Source organism: Podarcis raffonei, chromosome 7 (genome assembly GCF_027172205.1).
Source record: "Podarcis raffonei isolate rPodRaf1 chromosome 7, rPodRaf1.pri, whole genome shotgun sequence".
Taxonomy (NCBI): domain Eukaryota; kingdom Metazoa; phylum Chordata; class Lepidosauria; order Squamata; family Lacertidae; genus Podarcis; species Podarcis raffonei.
The window spans coordinates 67,940,270-67,961,255 of NC_070608.1; the positions used below are offsets into that span (position 1 = coordinate 67,940,270).

The 20,986-nt window shown below is 43.0% G+C and overlaps 1 protein-coding gene across 8 annotated transcripts in view; it reads left to right on the forward strand.

Annotated features, from left to right (window-relative positions):
• PIGN (phosphatidylinositol glycan anchor biosynthesis class N) overlaps positions 1 to 19,766 on the forward strand; it is an 89,123-nt gene extending 69,357 nt beyond the window's left edge. For 6 of the 8 annotated variants that reach the window (XM_053397075.1, XM_053397068.1, XM_053397072.1 and 3 more), the window contains 4 exons: positions 1,321 to 1,394; positions 5,853 to 5,895; positions 8,178 to 8,230; positions 19,485 to 19,766. In XM_053397075.1, coding sequence (XP_053253050.1) covers positions 1,321 to 1,394; positions 5,853 to 5,895; positions 8,178 to 8,230; positions 19,485 to 19,608 — 294 coding nt within the window. In that variant the 3' untranslated portion in view covers positions 19,609 to 19,766. The remainder of the gene's footprint in view (positions 1 to 1,320; positions 1,395 to 5,852; positions 5,896 to 8,177; positions 8,231 to 19,484) is intronic. The other 2 variants (XR_008331574.1, XM_053397076.1) reach the window with 2 other exon arrangements.
• Positions 19,767 to 20,986: the final 1,220 nt, after the last annotated feature.

Consider the following 20,986-nt stretch of genomic DNA (forward strand, 5'->3'; position numbering starts at 1 on the left):
TGAAAGCGTGCCTCAGGTTAAGAACGGTTTCGGGTTAAGAACGGACCTTGGGAATGAATTAAGTTCATAACCCGAGGTACCACTGTATAAAACCACAATATATATATATATGATCAAAATAAAAACAACAACCTAATCACACACCCAAGAAGAAAAACAAACCACATTTTAAAAGGGCATAGGGTGTCAATCAAATCAACCAAAGGTCTGGTTAAAAAGGAATGTTTTTGCCTGGTGCCTAAACGTGTATAATGAAGGTGCCCGGCGAAGTTTCCTAGGGAGAGCATTCCACAGGCGGGGAGCCACTGCAGAGAAGGCCCCATTCTCGTGTTTTAGTGCAGTTTAAAAGAAAGCCGCAAGAAGCGAAAGGGACGGAGAATGAGATACATTGGGAACTGACTGATCCATCCATTCCTGTTCAGGAATACAGCATGTTAAACTGTGTTGCAGAGGGGCAGCATTGTGGAACAGGAAATGGATTACCCACTATCATCATGCATGTCGCAAGTCACACCTCCGGGCCCAATGAGATAATAGCACTGCGCCAGCTCAGACCTCAGAGGATTGTGTTACACCAGCCTTTGCCAACCTGGTGCCCTCCAGCAAGTTCTGTCAGCGGCAGATGGGAGCTGCAGTCCAAAACATCTGGAGGGCACCAGGCTCACAAAGGTTGCGGACTGGAAATGCCAAACATCACTGCAAACCAGCATTTACGTTTGGAGAAAAACAGAGATTCAGCAAATTGGGAGAAACGCTGTCTGGATTCTGAGGAACAAAGAAATGAGTGAATTGTACCAGTCCTAGAAAAAATGGCTCAGAAAGTGGAAACTCCTAGTGGTTTTCTGACTATTGCATAGGATGGCGACATTGGAAGCTGCCAAAGTTTCCTCGCTGAGAAGAGCAGTAAAGGCAGACAAAATACTGGCAATCTTTCTCAGCAATATGAAGTCGAGAACGTGCCCCAGAAGTTCCTCAGCAGGCAAATTTGTATGGGAAGTGTTCCGTGAAGGTAGAATAATTTGAAGAGCCCTGGCATAACACAGTAGTTTATTTCTAAAATATATACCGCTGTATTAGAATTGTAACAAGGACTATTAATATTCTGATTGCAATGCACAACCTACAGGGCCATGACTGAAGGCAACAGGTCTGTTAACTAGATAAAATGTTTGCATTCAAAACGATGGATTTTGTAAAGCCAACCTCAAGATGTGCTTGACTGTCTCTTTGAATACTAGCTATGTTAATTTGTGGCTGTTGGTTGTTTTTTGTTTTCTGCGGTATTTCAATTAGCTTAATGTAATTCCGTGTCCTCGACAGATTGTAATCCCTTTTGTTCTTGTGTCATGTGCCTTTGAAGCTGTTCAAGTCACAACGCAGCTATCCTCAAAAAGGTACAGTAAACACTTTTACCGAAGCAGCCATTGCTTGGGGGTTCATTGGGGTGCATGGAGTAAACTGTCTGCAGCTATTTCTTTGTAAATCCCTGCAGCGAGTACAATTATTCTTCATTCACTGGGTTCAAGCTTTATCAAATCTCCGACTATAAAAAACAAACACTTTTTAAAAAGCTGGTAGTGACTTGAGTTCATGTTTGCATCTATTTCACATACAGGGCAGGCCCTGCTATTTGACAGAGTGAATTTTCAGTTTATTATTATTATTATTGTAATATTACTACAAGGGAAGAGAAGATTTATTTGGGGGGCATTTGCTTCTGTACCCCAGGCTGGAAAATGTCTTGGGCCAGCCCTGTTCCATGGATGCTGTATTTTAGATATTACGTTAAGACATGCTCTGAGCTATAGATCTGATACTTGCTGTCCACTACCATAATTGGTATTTCCTTTACAACATTATGCTCTTTGTCTTCTATATGCTACAGCTGAGCATAGCTCTTAAGTTATGCAAAGTAAAGAATAGTTCCATGTTTATGGAAGGTTCTTGCTGCTGTCACTGCTATTTATCATGTGAACCCATAAACGATGAAGGTTCTATGGTTGACTTCCAGCCGTCCTATTGTTGTGGTTTTTACTGTGGCGATCACACAGGGTCCCTGGATGTTTCACCGTCTGTTGATCCCTGTGCCACCACTTGATTTCTTGCTGCCACCACTCAGGCCCTACCTGGTACAATACTGAGTCCAGTCAGGTTTAAATTGGAACATAAACTTTTGTTTATTTATTGCAGTTTAACAAGTGTGTGGTTTCATAAACGGTATCGGTCCATTACAATCATGGGGTGCCTATCCAGACCTATAACTTCCACTACCTGCTCTCACTCACTAAACAACCTCTCAGATATTTACTTGTCTTCCTAGCTCCTAACTGTTCCTGACTCAACTTATTTCGCTACACTAACTCAACCTACCCACAGACTCTATCCCAATTCACTCCCACTCCAACCAACCTCCCAACGACCTCTCCTTTCACCCCTCCCAGAGCTGGTTTTATAGTCCCTCTGACTCCACCCCCCTGGGTTCTGATTGGGTAACTTGTTTAACTAATTCACCTCCAGCACTCTCATATGTTAACATCACAGGCATCAGTCTGTCTCTAGAGATGATGGAGTGTGCCTCTGGGGGTGAAGTCAAACCGCTGCATTTGCAGCACCGAAGTGACTTCCCTGGGGCACAAGAACCTGGGCAGTGTGTATGCAGGTATTGGGCTGCCCAGATGACAAGACCCACCCACCCCCTTGGCCCCATCAATGCGGTCCAAAGGAGAGCAGAACAATACATTTGGCAGGAGTTGCTGAAGAAGGCTACACAGCCCCATCCAACCACCTTAGGGACTCCACTCCAGACTGCCCTATTAGTTTATGGGTATATGTATTTGCCTCTATGTAAAGTAAAGGTAAAGGGACCCCTGACCATTAGGTCCAGTCGTGACCGACTCTGGGGTTGCGGCGCTCATCTCACTTTACTGGCCGAGGGAGCCGGTGTACAGCTTCCAGGTCATGTGGCCAGCATGACTAAGCCGCTTCTGGCGAACCAGAGCAGCGCACGGAAACGCCGTTTACCTTCCCGCTGGAGCAGTACCTATTTATCTACTTGCACTTTGACATGCTTTCGAACTGGTAGGTTGGCAGGAGCTGGAACCGAGCAACGGGAGCTCAACCCGTCACGGGGATTTGAACCACCGACCTTCTGATCGGCAAGCCCTAGGCTCTGTGGTTTAACCCACAGCGCCACCCGCATCCCATACCTCTATGGGGTCGCTGTTAAAAGTTTTGCCAGTAATTTTAATGACATGGTGATATCCAGCTGTGCATCTGCTTTGCAAAGCCAACTAAGCTTGTAAGCTAATCTGCAGGAACTGGATTTGTCAAATTTATAATGATCTTGTAAGGTATAATTAATTTACCGAGCTGACGCTTGGATCACGTGACCAGATTCTGCTTTTTTCTCAGAGGGGGATCATTTGTTAGAAGCCACGGTAATAGTCTTGCTCTGTGCTATGGAATAGCACATTTTAATGAAATTTCACACTGTAACTGATAGCACACTTCTAATTATAATTCTTTACAATTAAATTATTATTACAGTTAATGGCCCATCTCCCTGCTACTAGGTCAGCTGTTTGCAGCGTTGTTTCAGTGCGAGTCGCTGGCAGAGCCAGTCATTAGCAATTTAGAGTGGTGTTCATGTGGCCTAATATTTCAATCACTTAATGAAAAATAAAGATAATGAAAAAGTCTTGAGCTGTATTTCACTTTGCTTGTTCATAGTCCATTTCATTCCCTGAAATGTGCTTTCCCAAACACAAATGATCTTGTATACCAAAGAGTTGGATAACTAGTTTCTTGTGCCTCGAGGCTAAGTGGAACTCAACACTCAGCCATTCATGAACTTGGTGGAGGGTGTCTCTGTCGGTTATTGGGGCACAAAAGAGAGCGGCTGCCTTATCAACCTGGAACAAATAAAAATGAAAAGGTTTAGGGAGGCCATTAAGAACTGCCTTAGTTCTCTTGGGAAATATTAGAGTTGTGAACAAGAACTTGTCTCCCTGATTGGTAGGGAGGCTGCAGCCAAGAGTCCTTTCTGAGAGGATTTGCAAGGGCTCTGACTCAGTTGCTTATAGGCTGAACCACTAGAGCCATTTTCAGTTGCACATGAGAAACCTGAAAGTCAATAATAACAATAATTTTATTATTTGTACCCTACCCTTCTGACTGGGTTGACCAACCACTCTGGGCAGCTTCCAGCATATATAAAAACATAACAAAACATTAAAAAGCATCCCTATGCAGGGCTGCCTTCAGATAATCATCATCATCATCACTATAATTTTATTATTTATACCCCACCTATCTGGCTGGGTTTCCCCAGCCTCTCTGGACAGCTTACAGCATATCTAAAAACATAATGTCTTCTAAAGGTTATATAGTTACTCATCTCCTTGACATCTGATGGGAGGGCGTTGCCACAGGGTGGGTACCACTACCGAGAAGGCCCTCTGCCTGGTTCCCTGTAGCTTCCCTTCCCGCAGCGAGGGAACCGCCAGAAGAATCTCAGAGCTGGACCTCCGTATCTGGGCTGACTTCAGGTACACAGGGCCTGAAGTCAGGCAAAATAATGCAAAGCGTTGCTCTAAAGCATTTCTAATATTAACTTTTTGCCATCACATTTGTATCTTCCAAGGAACTCTGGGCAGTATAGCTAGGACTCTCCCTGCTCCTCTAAATACCTTAGACTACATTAGGCTGGATTTCTGTGTTCATTTCCTAACTTAATACAGCCCTTATTACACCCACTTACCTACCTGGAATTATAAGCATCGACTTCCAGCTAAGCTCAACCACGTTTTTAAAGATATAAGCCTAAAGCTGCAGCAATAAAATAAAATGTATCGGGTTTGTTTGGTGTAATACATCATGTTGGCCAGGATGGGGTTTTGTTTTGCTCAAAGTAACTGATTTGGTAATGGCCACAGAACTCAGCTTTGTATGAGGGCCTTTGCTTTCAACATACAGGTTTCTAATCCCTAAAGCTGTGGAAATCACATTCACAGCAGGTGTGGCAAGTGGTTAGAGCCACTTTCAACAGCCAGGCTCCTTTCAGACCTTTCGGACTACAATTCCTATCATCCACAGCCACCACAGCTGGAAGACACCTGGCTAGCAAAGGCTGGATTCAAATGTTGGACAAGGATTAGGAAAACCCCATTTCTTACCTCACAGAAGGGCTTTTGCAAGCATAAAATGTGGCAGGTAGTGAGGGAGAAAACGTTTCACACAGCCTTGAGCTCCTTGGAGGAAATGAAGGATTTTACTGGGTGGGGGGGGGTCAGGAATAAACCTTGAAAAACGTGTGAGCAGTGCTTTGTGACATGTTGGAAATACAGAGAAGCTTAGCAGGGCCACCAGCTAAGCTCTCAGTGCTCTTCTGTTCCTTGTGAGCAGCAGATACAGAACGAAAAATTCAATAATTATCGTGGTTTCTTTTTTCTTTTAAACTCACTATGCCCTCAGCGTTGTATTACATTTCCAGAAGCTACCTTAAGAAGGCTCTGTCCTGAAAGTTGATTTATCAATCCTGCTGTTAAATAGAATAACAAAGGCATCCACATAATTCGCTCTGTGAGCAACTGTAGGGAAATGGCCTTCCTTTTAAGCTTGCCTTAATACAGAATTTTCATCCCTCCTCTTTAGTTAGCCCAGGATGTGTATATCCCTGGTAACCTAAGACACATAATTCCAAGAAAACAGATGAAAGGAGAACTGAACTGTACCTCTGTAACACTTTTTGTCATGTTATTGGGATTCTACGAAGCTTTGTTGTTGCACTGTTGAACTATGAATTATGGTCTTCCTCTGACACACTGTCTCTCTCTCTCTTTTCCCCCCTCCAGGCTTTTTCTCATTGTTCTTGTGATTTCAGACATCATGGCTTTGGTAAGCTACTGTCGGACATTCTGTACAAATAAGATCAAAACCCAGAGAGCTCTGTTAATTCAATCAAGAGAAATCTGAATTAGTTTCAGACTTCAAAGTTTCTGGAACTAGGGCAGGGAGCTGAATTGAAACCCCACATAAATTGCAGATGGAAATCCCTCCCTCCCCCACGAACCCCCTTTTCACAATCCTTTGTACATCATCTAATGAATGCATCAGAAGAGACATCATCTTTATTACTTCAGTTCTTCCACAGAGCTATTTTTAAGTTAGCGGTGCTTGGTTTTCATGTACTTCATACTGAATGTTCAAGCCTGTGAGTGAAAAGGGAATGCTAGATGCACCTGGGTGCCCAGTTTAATTTTTCTTCCTTTTCCTCCCTGCCTTCAGAACAAAAGAAAAATATGTCATGGTCTGCCTTAATTTTTCAAGAGAGATGCCTGAATTACCAGACAGGAAGGGACACAAACATGCGCGCGCGCACACACACACACACACACACACACACGAGTTAAGCATGGGGGAAGAGCATATTTCAGTATCCATCCTATAATTTCAGAACCACAGTTTATTAAAATCGAAATCGCTCTCTTTTTTTAAATAGAGAAAGGGGGGGAAATGTCACGCAACTCTTCCCTGAAAGCCATTTCTGTTGGCTGTAACGCAATTTACACTTTATGACATGGCTCGAAGGGATGTGTCTCTAAAGCAGTAAGGGGAAAGGCCTGCTATTCTTCTGAGATGTTGCTTCCCACATCTCTTACCCTTCCCTGAGGACTTACTTGAAGTGACACCACCTTCTGCTTTTGTTGTGTCACTTACTACATGGAGCTGCTGCCATCGGATAAATGTGTCTAAGTGCTAGACATCCAAGGCAGTCATAATTTTAATTATAGAGTAGTCAACAAATGTGATTGGGGAGGGGGGAGTGTTAAAGGGAAAAATAAATCTGCATTTCCAGTCTGGGTCCCATTCAGAGATGTTTTCTCTCTCCGTCGTAATAAATAAATTGCCAGAATTGCATGGGGAAATTGCCTGACCTGAATCAGTTCAGGTAATTCCATGTGTTTTCCAAGGCCCAAACTACACACTGCTAAAACCAAGGCAATTACTCCTTCATATATTGCCAATTCAGAATGGGATATTTATTGTGTTGTTGTTTTGTGGGAGGAATTGCGGAAATGACCGTTTGGCAGTTAGAAAACGACTCTGCAGCCCAGAGGCCTGGCTCATGAGAAATGGTTTTGCGTCACAGTTAACAACGTTTTCCTCTCGGAATTTGCCGCGTGTAAAGTGTAATTAATTGTAAGAGATGTAAATAGTTTTATCGTTTTGTTCTCATGATGTCTTTTTAGTGCCCTACTATATTTTTATGTTGTAAATTGCCTTGAACGGTGTTCTCCAAATGGACAGACATTATTGCAAGATATTTGCAGCTGTTGATGGGAGTCCATCTCTACAGCCTTGCAAACAGAGCAGTCTTTGCTTCTTCCCCTAGTGCTGCTGCAGGAGATGTGGCAGATCGCACTGTATGCATGACTTTGGGTAGTTCCTTAAGTGTGCATAGGGTTTTACATTATTGGTATAACCAGTAACCATTTAGAACATGATGCACGACACCTCTGCAAGCTGCAACCAACAAATTGGGTTGGAGAACCTGGGTGTAATCACATTGTGGGCTTCTCCACTTTCTTTCTAGACGTTGCTAGGGAGGTACAGGGAAGAGACCACAAGGTTGCTGCTCTCAGCAATAGCCATACATACTCTGTAACAATTACAGTGGTACCTCTGGTTATGAACGCTTCTGGTTACGCACGCATCGGGTTATGAGCTCCGCTAACCCAGAAGTATTTGCTCCTGGTTGCGACCTTTGCCCCAGGATGCGAGAGGAAATCGCGCGCCGGAGGCACATGCGCAGCAGGAGGCGCCATTAGCGAAAGCGCGCCTCAGGTTGAGAACGGTTTCTGGTTACGAACGGACCTCCCGAACAGATTAAGTTCGTAACCGGAGGTACCACTGTACCTTGGCTCAGAGAGTTCATAGCACAGCAGGAATTTGAACCTAGCCCTCTCCTCTTCAAGTCCACTTCCTTAATTGCTTGTATCCTGTCCTGTTTGTTGTTCGGTTAAACATTCTCTGATGAAGCCAGGTCACCTTTTACTTCAAGAATTAAATGCCCCCAAATGAATGCCTGAAACATGTGTTTGAGTCTTGTGATTCTCATTGTGCAACGTTTATTTACCAAACAACATGGTGTTCTTTGTTTTTCTCTCTCACCTTAGCACTTCTTCTTTCTGGTTAAAGATTATGGAAGCTGGCTGGATATTGGAACAAGGTACAAAGCATTTACTTTCCCCACCTCTCCTACTGCACTGCCTTTTCTTCCTCTTTAGCTGTAACACTGCCTCTAAAATAAACCTAACGATTAAGCTGTTTATTTCTTAGTTCAATCCCTATAGTTAAATGCTGTCTACAGATCAATCAAGGCAAGTGCTTCCGTGCTGCATCTACCATCTCCCTTCCTTGCCTATAAATGTTGATGGTGATATATTTTATTTATTAGTGTCCGTTTCTTGCCTTGTTAAGTTGTTTAGTGTTTAACTGCTGTGAAACACTTTGCCTGCTGTCCCTTCTCAGCCCAGGTCATCTTGAGAATTTTTATTTCCCATTATTCCCCTTCAGTCATTGTCTTAAAGTAAATACCATTTTTAACAGAATCGGAGGTATTCTCACCACTCCTCCCCAGCTTAAGAGCTTCCAGTTTGGTTTTTATAAGTTCACAGAGAGGAGTTTGCTGAATGTTCACAATCAAGTATGGTAAAATAAGTGGTAAATAGGAAGTTTCGTTTCCGAAAATTGTGCAGTTCCCTCTCCTGCTTCCATCAGTACCTTCTTCAACCAACGTGGTCTTGTTCACTTTCTCCCAGAAGTGTTTTGCCCTGAGGGAGATACCCACAGCCCCGGCATCCGTGGTCATTTAGTTGGGTCCAGGACATGGAGGACAGTATATAGAAGTTATTTCTAGTCAGGCCATCTATATCACCTGCTCCACGCCTTTTGAGTTATTTATCAGTTGGCAGCGACTTTGGCACACATCCTGCAACTACAAAACACTTTGGACCATTCTCCTCAAAACACTTTTCTTAAGGTGCCATATAATTATTTTATTCAGGGAAGCCATTTCAGGAAACTGGTCTAAGCCCAGAAAACAACAGATACTCTTTCAGAAAGATTCTTTCCTGCCATAATTTTATTTGGCAGTTGGAAAAAGGTCAGTGTTTGTTAAAAAGGGGTTGGGGGTGGGGGATCCAGTGAATATGTGCGTGGTGAATTTTCCAGAACAGCTAATGATCTCACTACTTCCTTATTATATTTTATACAGTGTATTATTGCGGCATTTATGATCTGCAATATATTTCTCTCACTACTTAACAAGCCTGCCATTTTTTCTGCTTCTCACAGTTCATAGATGGGGATGTTAAGTGATACCATACCTTGCTACCAATCTTAGTGGTACAGCTGCGTACAACAGCCAAGCCAATGCAAATCCCACCCTCCCATAAACCATAAATTCTCAACTGCCTCTTCAGATATAAGGACAGAAGTACATATCCCCATAAATATGGAGCTGTCTCATAGCGATTTCTCCTCTGTAATATGTAGTAAAACTGATATACTGCCTGTTCTCACCATGTTGTATGTTTCCCCAAACTTGCCAGCATCAGCCAGTGATAATGAACATGATGCCTTTATGACATAGGCAAAGGTTTGAGGGTGGGGTGGGGTGTTTTTTTTGCACATAATGGAAGGCAAAAAAGAATGCCTCCATCCAGTGTCTTCCTATCCCATAGTCATATCTTTCCAGCAAGTTCAATCCCACTGAATTATATATACATATATATAATTCAGTATATATATATACTTCCTGACCTTCAGCCAAGGAAGAAGTTGTATATTCGACGTTATTGTAATTGTGAACCCCGTCAGATGTACAACATAAAAGGAAATCAAACCTTGCCAAGCTGTTATAACTAGATACTGCCTTTTTGTTCAGCAAACGTGGCTTTTTGTTTCCCTTTAAAATTACAGTGCTACTCCTGCATGAAAACTAATTTTCCAAGCAAAGCTGCCTGCAGGCATTGCAGTACTGGTTGCTGATAGCCTCAGATATATTGGCAGGCTGCCATTATGTGATAACAAATGGAGTAGGAATTGCTTTTAATTGCATTCTATTTGTAGCATGATTTCTTTCCTTCAGCAGCGTTTTTGCTGAACATTGTGTGTGTGTGTGTGTGTGTGTGTGTGTAACTAAATCTAGAGCAGCATATAAGGGAGGAACGAGTGCCACACAGTACCTGTGACTCCCTCACTCCAGTCCTTTCCCGATGCATTGGTACTGGTTCACAATGTTCACCCACTGATGGCTGCACCATTAAGTGATGAGTCGGGTGTATGAGTGAGCCGTTGCAGATTAAACACTGCCGACAGAATGATCACATCTCATAGAAATCATAGAATTGTAGAGTTGGAAGGGACCATGAGGGTCACCTAGTGCAATGCAGGAATCTTTTTGCCAAACGTGGGGCTCAAACCCACAAACCTGAGATTAAGAGAGCCAGTGTGGTATATTGGTTAAGAGCGGTGGATTCGTAATCTGGTGAACTGGGTTCACGTCTCTGCTCCTCCACATGCAGCTGCTGGGTGACCTTGGGCTAGTCACACTTCTCTGAAGTCTCTCAGCCCCACTCACCTCACAGAGTGTTTGTTGTGGGGGAGGAAGGGAAAGGAGAATTTTAGCTGCTTTGAGACTCCTTCGGTTAGTGATAAAGCGGGATATCAAATCCAAACTCCTCCTCCTCCTCCTCCTCCTCCTCCTCCTCTTCTTCCTCCTGCTCTACCAACTGAGCTATCCCAGGGACAGATTTAGTTTCAGTCAGCTGGTGCCAACCCAGCACTGGCCTGTATTCCACTCAGCTGCCTACTACGCCCCCCAAAATAGGTCTGACTTCTCACTTAGAGAAAGCCTGACTAGTACCATCAGTAAGACATAGGCATCCTGTGGCAGAGAATAGGGAGAGCAAACCATATCAAGGTTACCATCATCCAAGGTGTTATAAGGCAGCAGGAGTTCTGCCACTCACTTTTAAATGATCGCATGTCATAAAAAATCGTAGAATTGCAGGAAGGGACCATGAAGGTCATCCAGTTCAATGCAGGAATCTCTTTGCCCAATGTGGGGCTTGAACCCGCAACTTTGAGATTCAAACTCTCATGCTCTACAAGCTGAGCTCTCCTGCAGGCATCTCTGCAAATGCAGCATTTTCCACTGGAACCAATTCATGCTTTTAGCTGTAGATCGTCATCAAATGATATGTGCAACAGCTCTTACAAGAGTTTTGTTTGATGGCAGTTTTGAAGGTGGGATGTTGGAGAAAGCAAAGTCAGGTTTGTTGTTTACTGGTCATTTCTTATTTGGAGTCATTGATTGTGTGGTTTGTTGCCCCATTTCCTTCACCAGTTACCTACTTTTCCCATTCAGTGTGCAGTGTTTTTAGTAGTCACTCCTCCCTCCGTAATGTTTACTCCAAAAACTTCTAACACTTATCCATCCATCCTGCCTTTCATCAAAATGACCTTGGTGCAGGTGACGATTCAGGATACAATAAAAGCCAGAGAAGATGCATTCAATTAAAAAAGTAAAACAATACAGTATATCTCCCCATCTGTTCCAGCACAAGCCCTATAAAAAACATCCTTAAAGTGCCTATCGTAATATAAACATCTGCAGCTAGCACCAAAAGACAGATAATATGGGTGCCAGCCAAGGCTTTAAAGTTGACGTTCTAGTGCCAAGAAGACCCTCTGGTAGGTCACAACTCTTCTGATCTCATGGAGTGGGGTGTTGTAAACAACAGGAGTATGGTCCTAAGCAACTCAGGGGTTAAGACTTCAAAACCTACACCTTGCATTGATCTTGGTGGTGATCAGGCGGCCAGTACAGATCTTTAGGGACAAATGTAACATGGTCCTGCGCAGAAAGCCAGGCACTCCTGTCTTCCACTGCCTCCTGCAGTTTGGTCAAACTCAAGCTGGTAGCTTTGTGAACACTGTCCAGCCATCTCGTCCTCTGTCTTCCCCTTCTCCTTGTGCCCTCCATCTTTCCCAACATCAGGGTCTTTTCCAGGGAGTCTTCTCTTCTCATGAGGTGGCCAAAGTATTCCAATACTCCAATACTTTAGCCCTACATAAAGGTTTTTAAATGTACAAGGCAAACACATACATAAGTATATAAACCACATGCCTGAAATAGTACAGGAGAGCAATCCTGAAGCCATTTTGACTCTCCCAAACCATTTTGACCTCAAATATTTCTCTGAAAGGAGGAAGCAAACTGGAAAGCCTCTCCATTGTCTTTTGCTTACCTGTCTTAAGGGCGTATTTGTGTATGAATGGGGTGAGCCTGTGACCTGGATTCAGGAACCAGACAGAGGGCCTTCTCAGTAGTGGCACCCGCCCTGTGGAATGCCCTCCCATCAGATGTCAAGGAAATAAGCAGCTATCCTATTTTTAAAAGACATCTGAAGGCAGCCCTGTTTAGGGACATTTTTAATATTTAATGCTGTATTGTTTTTAACACTCGATGGGGAAAATCAGCAAGGTGGGTGAGGTATAAATAATGAATTATTATTATTATTATTATTATTATTATTATTATTATTATTATTATTATTATTACTACTACTACTACTACTACTACTACTAAGTATTTACCATCACAAAAGAATGGCCAGGCTGCCCAGGTAAAGCAATCAGTGACCATTAACAGATATCCTGGCAGACTGCCTCCTTCTGTGATGTATGTTTGATATTTTTGGGGGTTGTCTTGAGCTACAGGGCGGGCAATTTCAAAAGTCTATATAAGGGCTTGCACACCATTGTTCTGGGCTCCTCCTCCCTCCTGCATGTGGTGAGTGAGCACCCTGTTGCAACAGTTAATATAGATCAGGCTTACTAGCTGCTTTGCTTCTCAATATTCTCTGGTTGGCCTCTGTTATTTTCTCCTACTGATAGGGAACCCACTGAAGGACTCTATACGGGCTCTGGGATACCCCATAAGGAAAAAGGAGCAGGTTTTTTCTTTTTTTAAAAAAAATGCTTTTTATTAATTTTTAACATAAATATACAATTTTGATCCAAATTTTCACAAATTCCATACTTTTGGACTTCCTTCAACTTCTCTGACAATCATCCATATTTAACTCTTGCTTACGCATTTCTTCTGTTCTCTATTGCCATAAGTCCCCCCTCCAATCATCCATTTTCATTTAACAATATACCTCAAGTTTTTACAGTGCTTCTTTAAACCCCACTAGCGTTGTTTGTATTTCACATGTACTTTTCAGATATTCCACAAATTTCCCGCAGTCCTCGATGAACTTTTGGTCTCAAAGATATCTAACTTTCCCTGTTAACTTGTCCAGTTCTGCATAGTCTGTTAATTTCATCCTCCATTCCTCTTTCGTTGGTCTTTCCTCTTGTTTCCACTTCTGGGCCAGTAGAATTCTTGCTGCTGTAACTGCGTATTGAAAAAGTTTATAATCCTTCCTTCTTATTTCCTTTCCTGTAATGCCTAAAAGTAGGACTTCTGGTTTCTTAACAAATGTATACTTCAACATTTTTTTCATCTCATTATATATCATCTCCCAGAAGCTCTTCACTTTCTTACACTCCCACCACATATGATAAAACGTTCCTTCTTTTTCTTTACATTTCCAACATTTATTACAGGTTTTATACATTTTTGCTAAGGAGCAGGTTTTTCCTGTAACAAGTCCAAGTGTCCTATCACTTGTGCATGGCTAACAACAACCAGGCTATTCCTGCCCAATAACAGCCAGAGCTGGAAAAGGGCACTTCACGACACTGAAACTACTTGGGCTTCAAGTGACTGCCTGAAATCCAGAGCCAGCACCCCTGGATTACAGACCTGATCGTTTAAGGGGGTGCACCTCCTGTTAAGTTGTGGGTGAACATATCAGACGACACAGCGATTCTTCAAACAGCTCTTGTTTATTCAGAGGCCAGAACAGAACTGAGCTGAAGGGCTCAGTCAGCCTGCTTATATAGAGCTCCAGTACAATGTTACTGTAGCAACTTTCTAAAACTATCCAATCATTGAACGTCACTTTCGATCCTTCACTTGCATAACTATCTACAGTATCCCCCTGCTGGCCCAGGGTGAGAACTTCAGCATATAACACCTCCATCCAGAACAGGCTGCCTTCATTTTTCCTGGATGTGGGAGCCATCAAGCTAGAGCACGTTCATGTTGTCAGGATTCATTTTTGGTTTATTGGCCCTAATCCGACTTGTTGCCATTGCAACAGAGGGTACATCGACTCTTCCACTCCTTGCTTCTTAAAAATTATTATTGCCTTAGGGCTGATTTACTTCCCTCTTCTCTGCAGCCACTTTATATAATAGTAGTTCTTGCAGAGAGGGAATGTCTGCCCTGTGGGCAGCTGCAGTGCCACACATGCACAGAATTCTCACTCGCACCCTGCACTAATCAGAAGATGTAGAAACATCCGCCACGGCTGCTGTATTTCCTTGGTGTGCATGTGTGAGATAGCATCAAAGAACCCCCCCATTGACTTCACAGTCTCCTTGTATGTCAACATTCTGGCCCACTGAGAAGGCTGAAATCCAATGAGTATTTCTCACTTCCCCTTTGAACATACTTTCTTAAACCACATTGCAGGGGCTTTTCAGGCGGCTCAGCTGTTTTTGTTCTCTTATTTCATTTCAAAGCCGTTACTTACAAGTGTCACGCTCCTCTTTGCAACATGCACGATTTGTAAAGTTCCCCATTCTTCTATGTGTGTCCACAACTTTTTTTGCATTTAATCTTGTTCTTGTTTTCTTTTTCTTCCTCTCTCTTCCCTTGCGTTCCTTTTGTCAGACAGTAAATACTGTTATGTACTGAAGTTCTCACCCTGGGCGAGCAGGGGGATACTGTAGATAGTTCAGGTCCACATATGCAAATAAGGGATCGAAAGTGACGTTCAGTGATTGGATAGTTACAGAAAATGGTTACTGTTGCATTGTAGTGGAGCTCTATATAAGCAGGCTGGCTGAACCCTTCAGTTCAGTTCTGTTCCAGCTTACAAATAAAGAGCTGCTTTGAAGAATCGCTGTGTCGTCTGATATGTTCACCCACAACTTAACACATACTTTTTGTTCGTTATCAAAATTAAAACCTGTTGCACGAATGATGGGTTGGATCTAGACAGCTGAGTAGGATCAGGTCTAATCTAAACATGACAGAGTCTGGCTCCAGCCTCTATCTGGCACCTAACAGTACAGTGGTGCCTCGCAAGACGAAATTAATTCGTTCCACGTGGCTCTTCGTATAGCGGTTTTTTCGTCTTGCGAAGCAAGCCCATTGACAGCTTAGCGGATTAGCGCTATTAGTGGTTTAGCGGCTTTTAGCAATCAGCTGTTAAGCGGCTTATCAGCGGATCAGCTGATAAGCGGCTTAGTGGCTTAGGAAAAGGGGGGGAAAGGGGGAAAAAACCCGAAGGAACTCGCAAGACTTTTTCGTCTTGCGAAGCAAGCCCATAGGGAAATTCGTTTTGCGAAGCGCCTCCAAAACGGAAAACCCTTCCGTCTAGCGGGTTTTCCGTCTTGCGAGGCGTTCGTCTTGCGGGGCACCACTGTAGTGCTGTATTTCCAGAGCATCTTCTGTAGGCGTCCAGGAACAGCTTTTTAATGTTCATCCTTTTTTGTAATGAGAAGATAACAAAAAATGTGAAAGCCACATCTTGGGGGTTCCCCACCACCAAATTTAAGGAGGTTATGGCTTACTAAGGTGTCCTTAAAATGTTACACTAGTGCTATGGGGTGTGCTTGGATGAACCCACATAGGGGGTGACAAGTTGTATGGGTCTTTCCAGTTAGTGTCAGATTTACGTATAAGATAAACAAGCGATAGCTTAGGGCCCCCACTCTCTTGCCCCCCATCCCCCCATTAATATACTTCTTAAGTGTATTTCAGTTCAACACTTACTTTTATAAAATACATATGTGCAAATAGCTTTAGATACCTATTAGGTCCATAAATTACCATTACAGCATATATTCAACACAAAAAACAGCGACAATTTGTTGTTGACAAAGGACAGCTGGACATATAAAGGGCCCCAATACCATCAGTAGCTTAGGGCCTCATCAAACCTAAATCTGGCCCTGTTTCCTACAGAAGTGGACACACATATGTGGTTGCTAGCCTTTAAATGCTAGTTTGGGCCTGTAGGATAAACCTATGGGGAAGTACCTTCCATGTCACCAGTGTGACATGTAAAATGACCCAGTTTGTGTGCTCCGTAGTACACAAGCGTTGCAGTGCCATCTCCAACAGCCTCTTACTTTCCCAACTTTGTGAGCCAGGTGTCCATTTTGTCTTTGGTGGGATGAAGGTGGCCATCTTGCATTCTCACTCCAGAAAGAGAGTCAGTGCCTAACTGACTGCATAATTCAAGCTTCTGGTTTCATGTGAATTAACAACCCTGAAGACTTAATATCTGAAAGTCTAAAATGGTGTTTCATTTGTACCTTTTGAATGAGGAATCCCGCAATGGGAATCGGAAGGTGTTTAAACTTCTAAGAAAGGTGGTTCTGTGATGCAGTAACCAGCCTTCTCAAATCCCATTGATGCTCATCCTGCAGTCCTGACTTAATGTGAGCAACCTCAAAATCACGCTGGGTATTTTGTCCTGGTTAGCAGGTCCATTTGCAAGCTTTAATTAGCATGAGGGTAATGTATTGTCCAGACTCTGTTAAGCAGCTATAACTCAGCCGTAGAACGAGTGCTTTGTACATATGCAGCCCAGATTCAATCCCTATTCTCTAATTATTTGCCATTCCAAATAGTTCTCTTCCTCTTTTAAGGTTCAGAATTGTTGCTCTCGGTAAAAGGTGGATACCGGCAATAGATTTTTACAAATTTAAAATTACCATTAAGAGAAGAAACCTATTCTCTCAATTCATTTGGGAGGCCCAAGATTCTTACAGTTTGGATCAGCGGAAAGTCTACAGGCGTCTTACTTTCACCGTTAACGCCATCTCTCTTTGTAAAGACAGTTGGATAAATTGAACACTCGAATCTATAGCGCACCACAATTTCTCACAACTAGCGTGGCAGGTTTAACAAATTTTAATAGATGTTTGCTTCAGCTTGTGGTCCATCTCTGACATCCGTTGTCTTTGTAGCATTTCCTGCTACAGTTTTCAATTTTGTGTTCCGTTTTGGCAAATTTAGCCATTAAGTACAATTGACTTGCATCCAGCGCTTGCAAAAAAAGGAAAGCAGGTTTCACAACCAGTCTTTCCCTTTCCCTCTGCCCCCATGCAGCCACTTTTAATTCACAGAAAGCCTCTCCAGATGTGTCTATATGTGCTGATTAGCATGGGCTGTGTTGCCCAGTGCTAGGTGGAATAGCTTTAAATCAGATGGAGAGGTCTTTTCTGCAGTTCTGGAATAGAGTTCTAGACATAAGAGGGAATGAACGAGAAAGGGTGGAGTTGTTTAATTTATGATTTAAAGTAATAAACCTCAATTACTACTTTCTGGGTCCATTTCAATGCTAAACACCAACTAATCAACACAGTCAATTATGAGTAGAATAGCTATTTGTTATTGGACTTGCGAGTCTCAAGGGTGTGCCTGGCATTTAACTGAATTCTCCTGAAGACAACAGATATTTTCCATTGACTGAGTAGATTCTCTAGAGCTGTGTAGTCTGAACTTCTGGCTCCATATGAGCAAACAAACTATGAAGTCATGAACTCCTTTTAATTATTCAAAGTAATTAAAATTTCACCCAAGTTCTCAAAGGATAAAAACACTAATTAGAATATTCATCAAAGGATCTGCATTTTTAAAAACAAACAAAACCACACACACACACCAAAAAAACAACAACCCTTGATTTGTAAATGTAAAGAGTTGTGCTTTTCCCCCGGTTGGCAGCTTGTGCTTTGGGGAGGTGATGAAGGCTAAGATGCAATTCTGAGGATAAAACTCTGTAGAAAGCTTTAAACAAAAATCCAGCAACAATTCTCTTTTAAGCCATGGCGGGGGAAAAGAATTCAGCCTAACCAGCTGGGTTGCAAGATTAGCTTTTTCTCCCAAGACAGGCTCACGTTATCAGTTCATTGTAAGCATTCCTGTGAACTGCAAAGTCTAAAGGGTGCTGACCAGGCTGTTCAAGCAATGCCTTCTGCACTTTAACAAACCAGGTTGAATATTATCAGCCTCTGAACTTGCACCTTCTTTGTGGAATTGGAGTGATGGCAGCAGCAGGTAGTGGCAGCAGCTAGCAGTTCGATGGGCTGTTTCTTTTTAGCTGTAGCTGAGGGGAGGGAGCGCCATATTTTTCTTAAAGAACAATGCGGCTCATCGGCTAAAAGTTCAGCTAAAGAGTTCTTCTCATGCTTGATTAGTTTGCCAGCGATTCGAATCAACTCTCATGAGGCCACCAAGCATCCTAACTAAAAATATTGGAGCTAATGTTCTTGTTTCATTTTGGTCAGTATTCCAACTTCTCCCATTAATGACTATCTGCTTCAAGGAACTGTGTTTATTCCACATCTTAACCACTAGGTAATCTGCCTTTGCTTTAGGAGGACAGAGAACTGCTTAGAAGCATATATTGGCATTCATGTCCAAAACTGGTGTTGGCTTACTTTAGGGACTTGCCACTAATAAATATAGGATCTAAACCTTTAGGCAGGAACCCATAGAATTGTGGAGTTGGAAGGGACCTTGAGGGTCACGTATTCCCACCCCCTGCAATTCAGGCATCTCAGCTAAATCACACATGACGGAGGGCCATCCAACCTCTGCTTAAAAACCACCAAGATCATGAAACTCTCACGTGTTAATGGAGTGCACTTCCTTCCTGCCCAGAAAATAAGCTGTTGATATTTTTGTCTGTTGAATCAGAGTTGGAAAGTGTTATGTACTGAAGTTCTCACCCTGGGCCAGCAGGGGGATACTGTAGATAGTTTTCACTCAGGTCCACATATGCAAATAAGGGATTGAAAGTGACGTTCAGTGATTGGATAGTTACAGAAAATAGTTACAGTTGCATTGTAGTGGAGCTCTATATAAGCAGGCTGGCTGAACCCTTCAGTTCAGTTCTGTTCTGGCCTGTGAATATACAAGAGCTGTGTGAAGAATCGCTGTGTCGTCTGATATGTTCACCCACAACTTAACAGAAAGGACCCTGAGGACCATCTTAGTCCAACCCCCTGTAATGCAGGAATATGCAGCTGTCCCGTACGGGGATCGAACCTGCAGCCTTGGTGTTATCAGCACCATGCTCTAGCCATCTGAGCTATCCAGGCAAAGTCTGTATTGCTATGGCCAGTGATGAGCGCAGCTAATAAACAGATGCTCATTACCGAACATCCTGTTTAGGAGAGCGGCCAATATTGTGTCCCTCTAATGTTGTCGGTAAACTTTGTTTCCTCTTGTTGATTTAAAATCTGTTGCTGTCTCATCCATGATTTTCTCTCTGTTGCAGCATTAGCCATTACGTCGTTGCAATGTCTTTCACCATCTTCCTGCTGCTTTTGAGTGGAGTGGCTCAGCTGCTCACTACAAAGAGACTAGCACTTTGGGAAGAAGCTAAGCACCATTCCTTGTGACGAATGGGGTGGAGAGGTCCGCACCCTTGGAACCTGCAACCTCCCTGAGCGACAGGTGGAGTTATGAGACTGGCTGCCAGAAAGACCGAAAGAACTCGATGCCACAGTCAACAGCGCCTCGACCAACTCTTTTCTCTTTGGAATGGTACCTTGTCTCCATCCCCCCCTTTTTAAAGAAGAGGGAAAGAGACACAGCCACGAGGTTTTTTTTGCCAAAAACTGAACATATGGCCCACTTCAGTGTTGGAAGATAAGTGCTATGTATGATTTTTCCAGAGAGATTCAAATGGGTGACAAGGAAATAAACTGGCTCTGTAACTAGGCCCAAAACGCACAGGAGAGCAATCCCAGGGCCTACAGAATATTGCCCTTTGTCCACAGTCTGCTTCTGGACCAAATCTTGGACTGGTCAGCTTGCTTTGAATTTCTTTTGGTGCCTGTTTCTCACTTCTGATGTGTTAAGATCAAATTTAGAGGCTTGTGTATAATGGGAGGAGACTAAAACTTGAATTTTGCTACCTTTAAAAACATATGGGTTGTATGTGCGAGTGATGAATTAATTCCTGTTTTAAAAGAAGATGCTACAGATTACTTTTCTATGATTAATCTTATAAGATGCACTTGAAAAGAACTCTCTCTGTCCGCTCAAACTGAAGCTTAAATAAAAGGAGGAGGAACCACAAAGACAAAAGAGAGATTTCATTTGTCAGAATCTCAGCAACAGCTCTGTGAGCCAAGTTAGGCTGAAGGACAGTGACTTGCCTAAGGCCAACTTAAGGAGCTGCAGATCTGAGCAGAGATTGAAACCCAGCCCCTCCCCCCCATTCAAGCTCTGTTCATTACACTGAGACAACATGTGCCCTCTTGAGTAGAACTGGCAAGCTGTTAAAGCGCCGGAGAATGAAAAGCTTTTGCATTTGGAATCCCACTTCACTTGGTAACCAAACCTAGGAAGCCGTATCGCATACTGGAATTCACAATGCCAGCAGGCTGAGAAATGGTATATATTTTGCACCTAATGCTTTCATGGGTAGCTGCTCAGATAAACACTTTGCCATCAGCTCGTACACAATGCATCCATTGGACAGTAGGAGCATTTTTGTGCCTCGGCTCAACTTGCTCTTATTTTAGTGCAGGTTGGCACGATCCTATACCTTAATACTCAGAAGTCAGCCCTCATTGAGTTCAATGGGACCCGCTTGCAGACAAGTGGGTGTTGCAGTAGGAGTCTTAGAAGTAGTACCTCAGGTTAAGTACTTAATTTGTTCTGGAGGTCCGTTCTTAACCTGAAACTATACTTAACCTGAAGACCACTTTAGCTAATGGGGCCTCCTGCTACCGCCGCACCGCCAGAGCACGATTTCTGTTCTCATCCTTA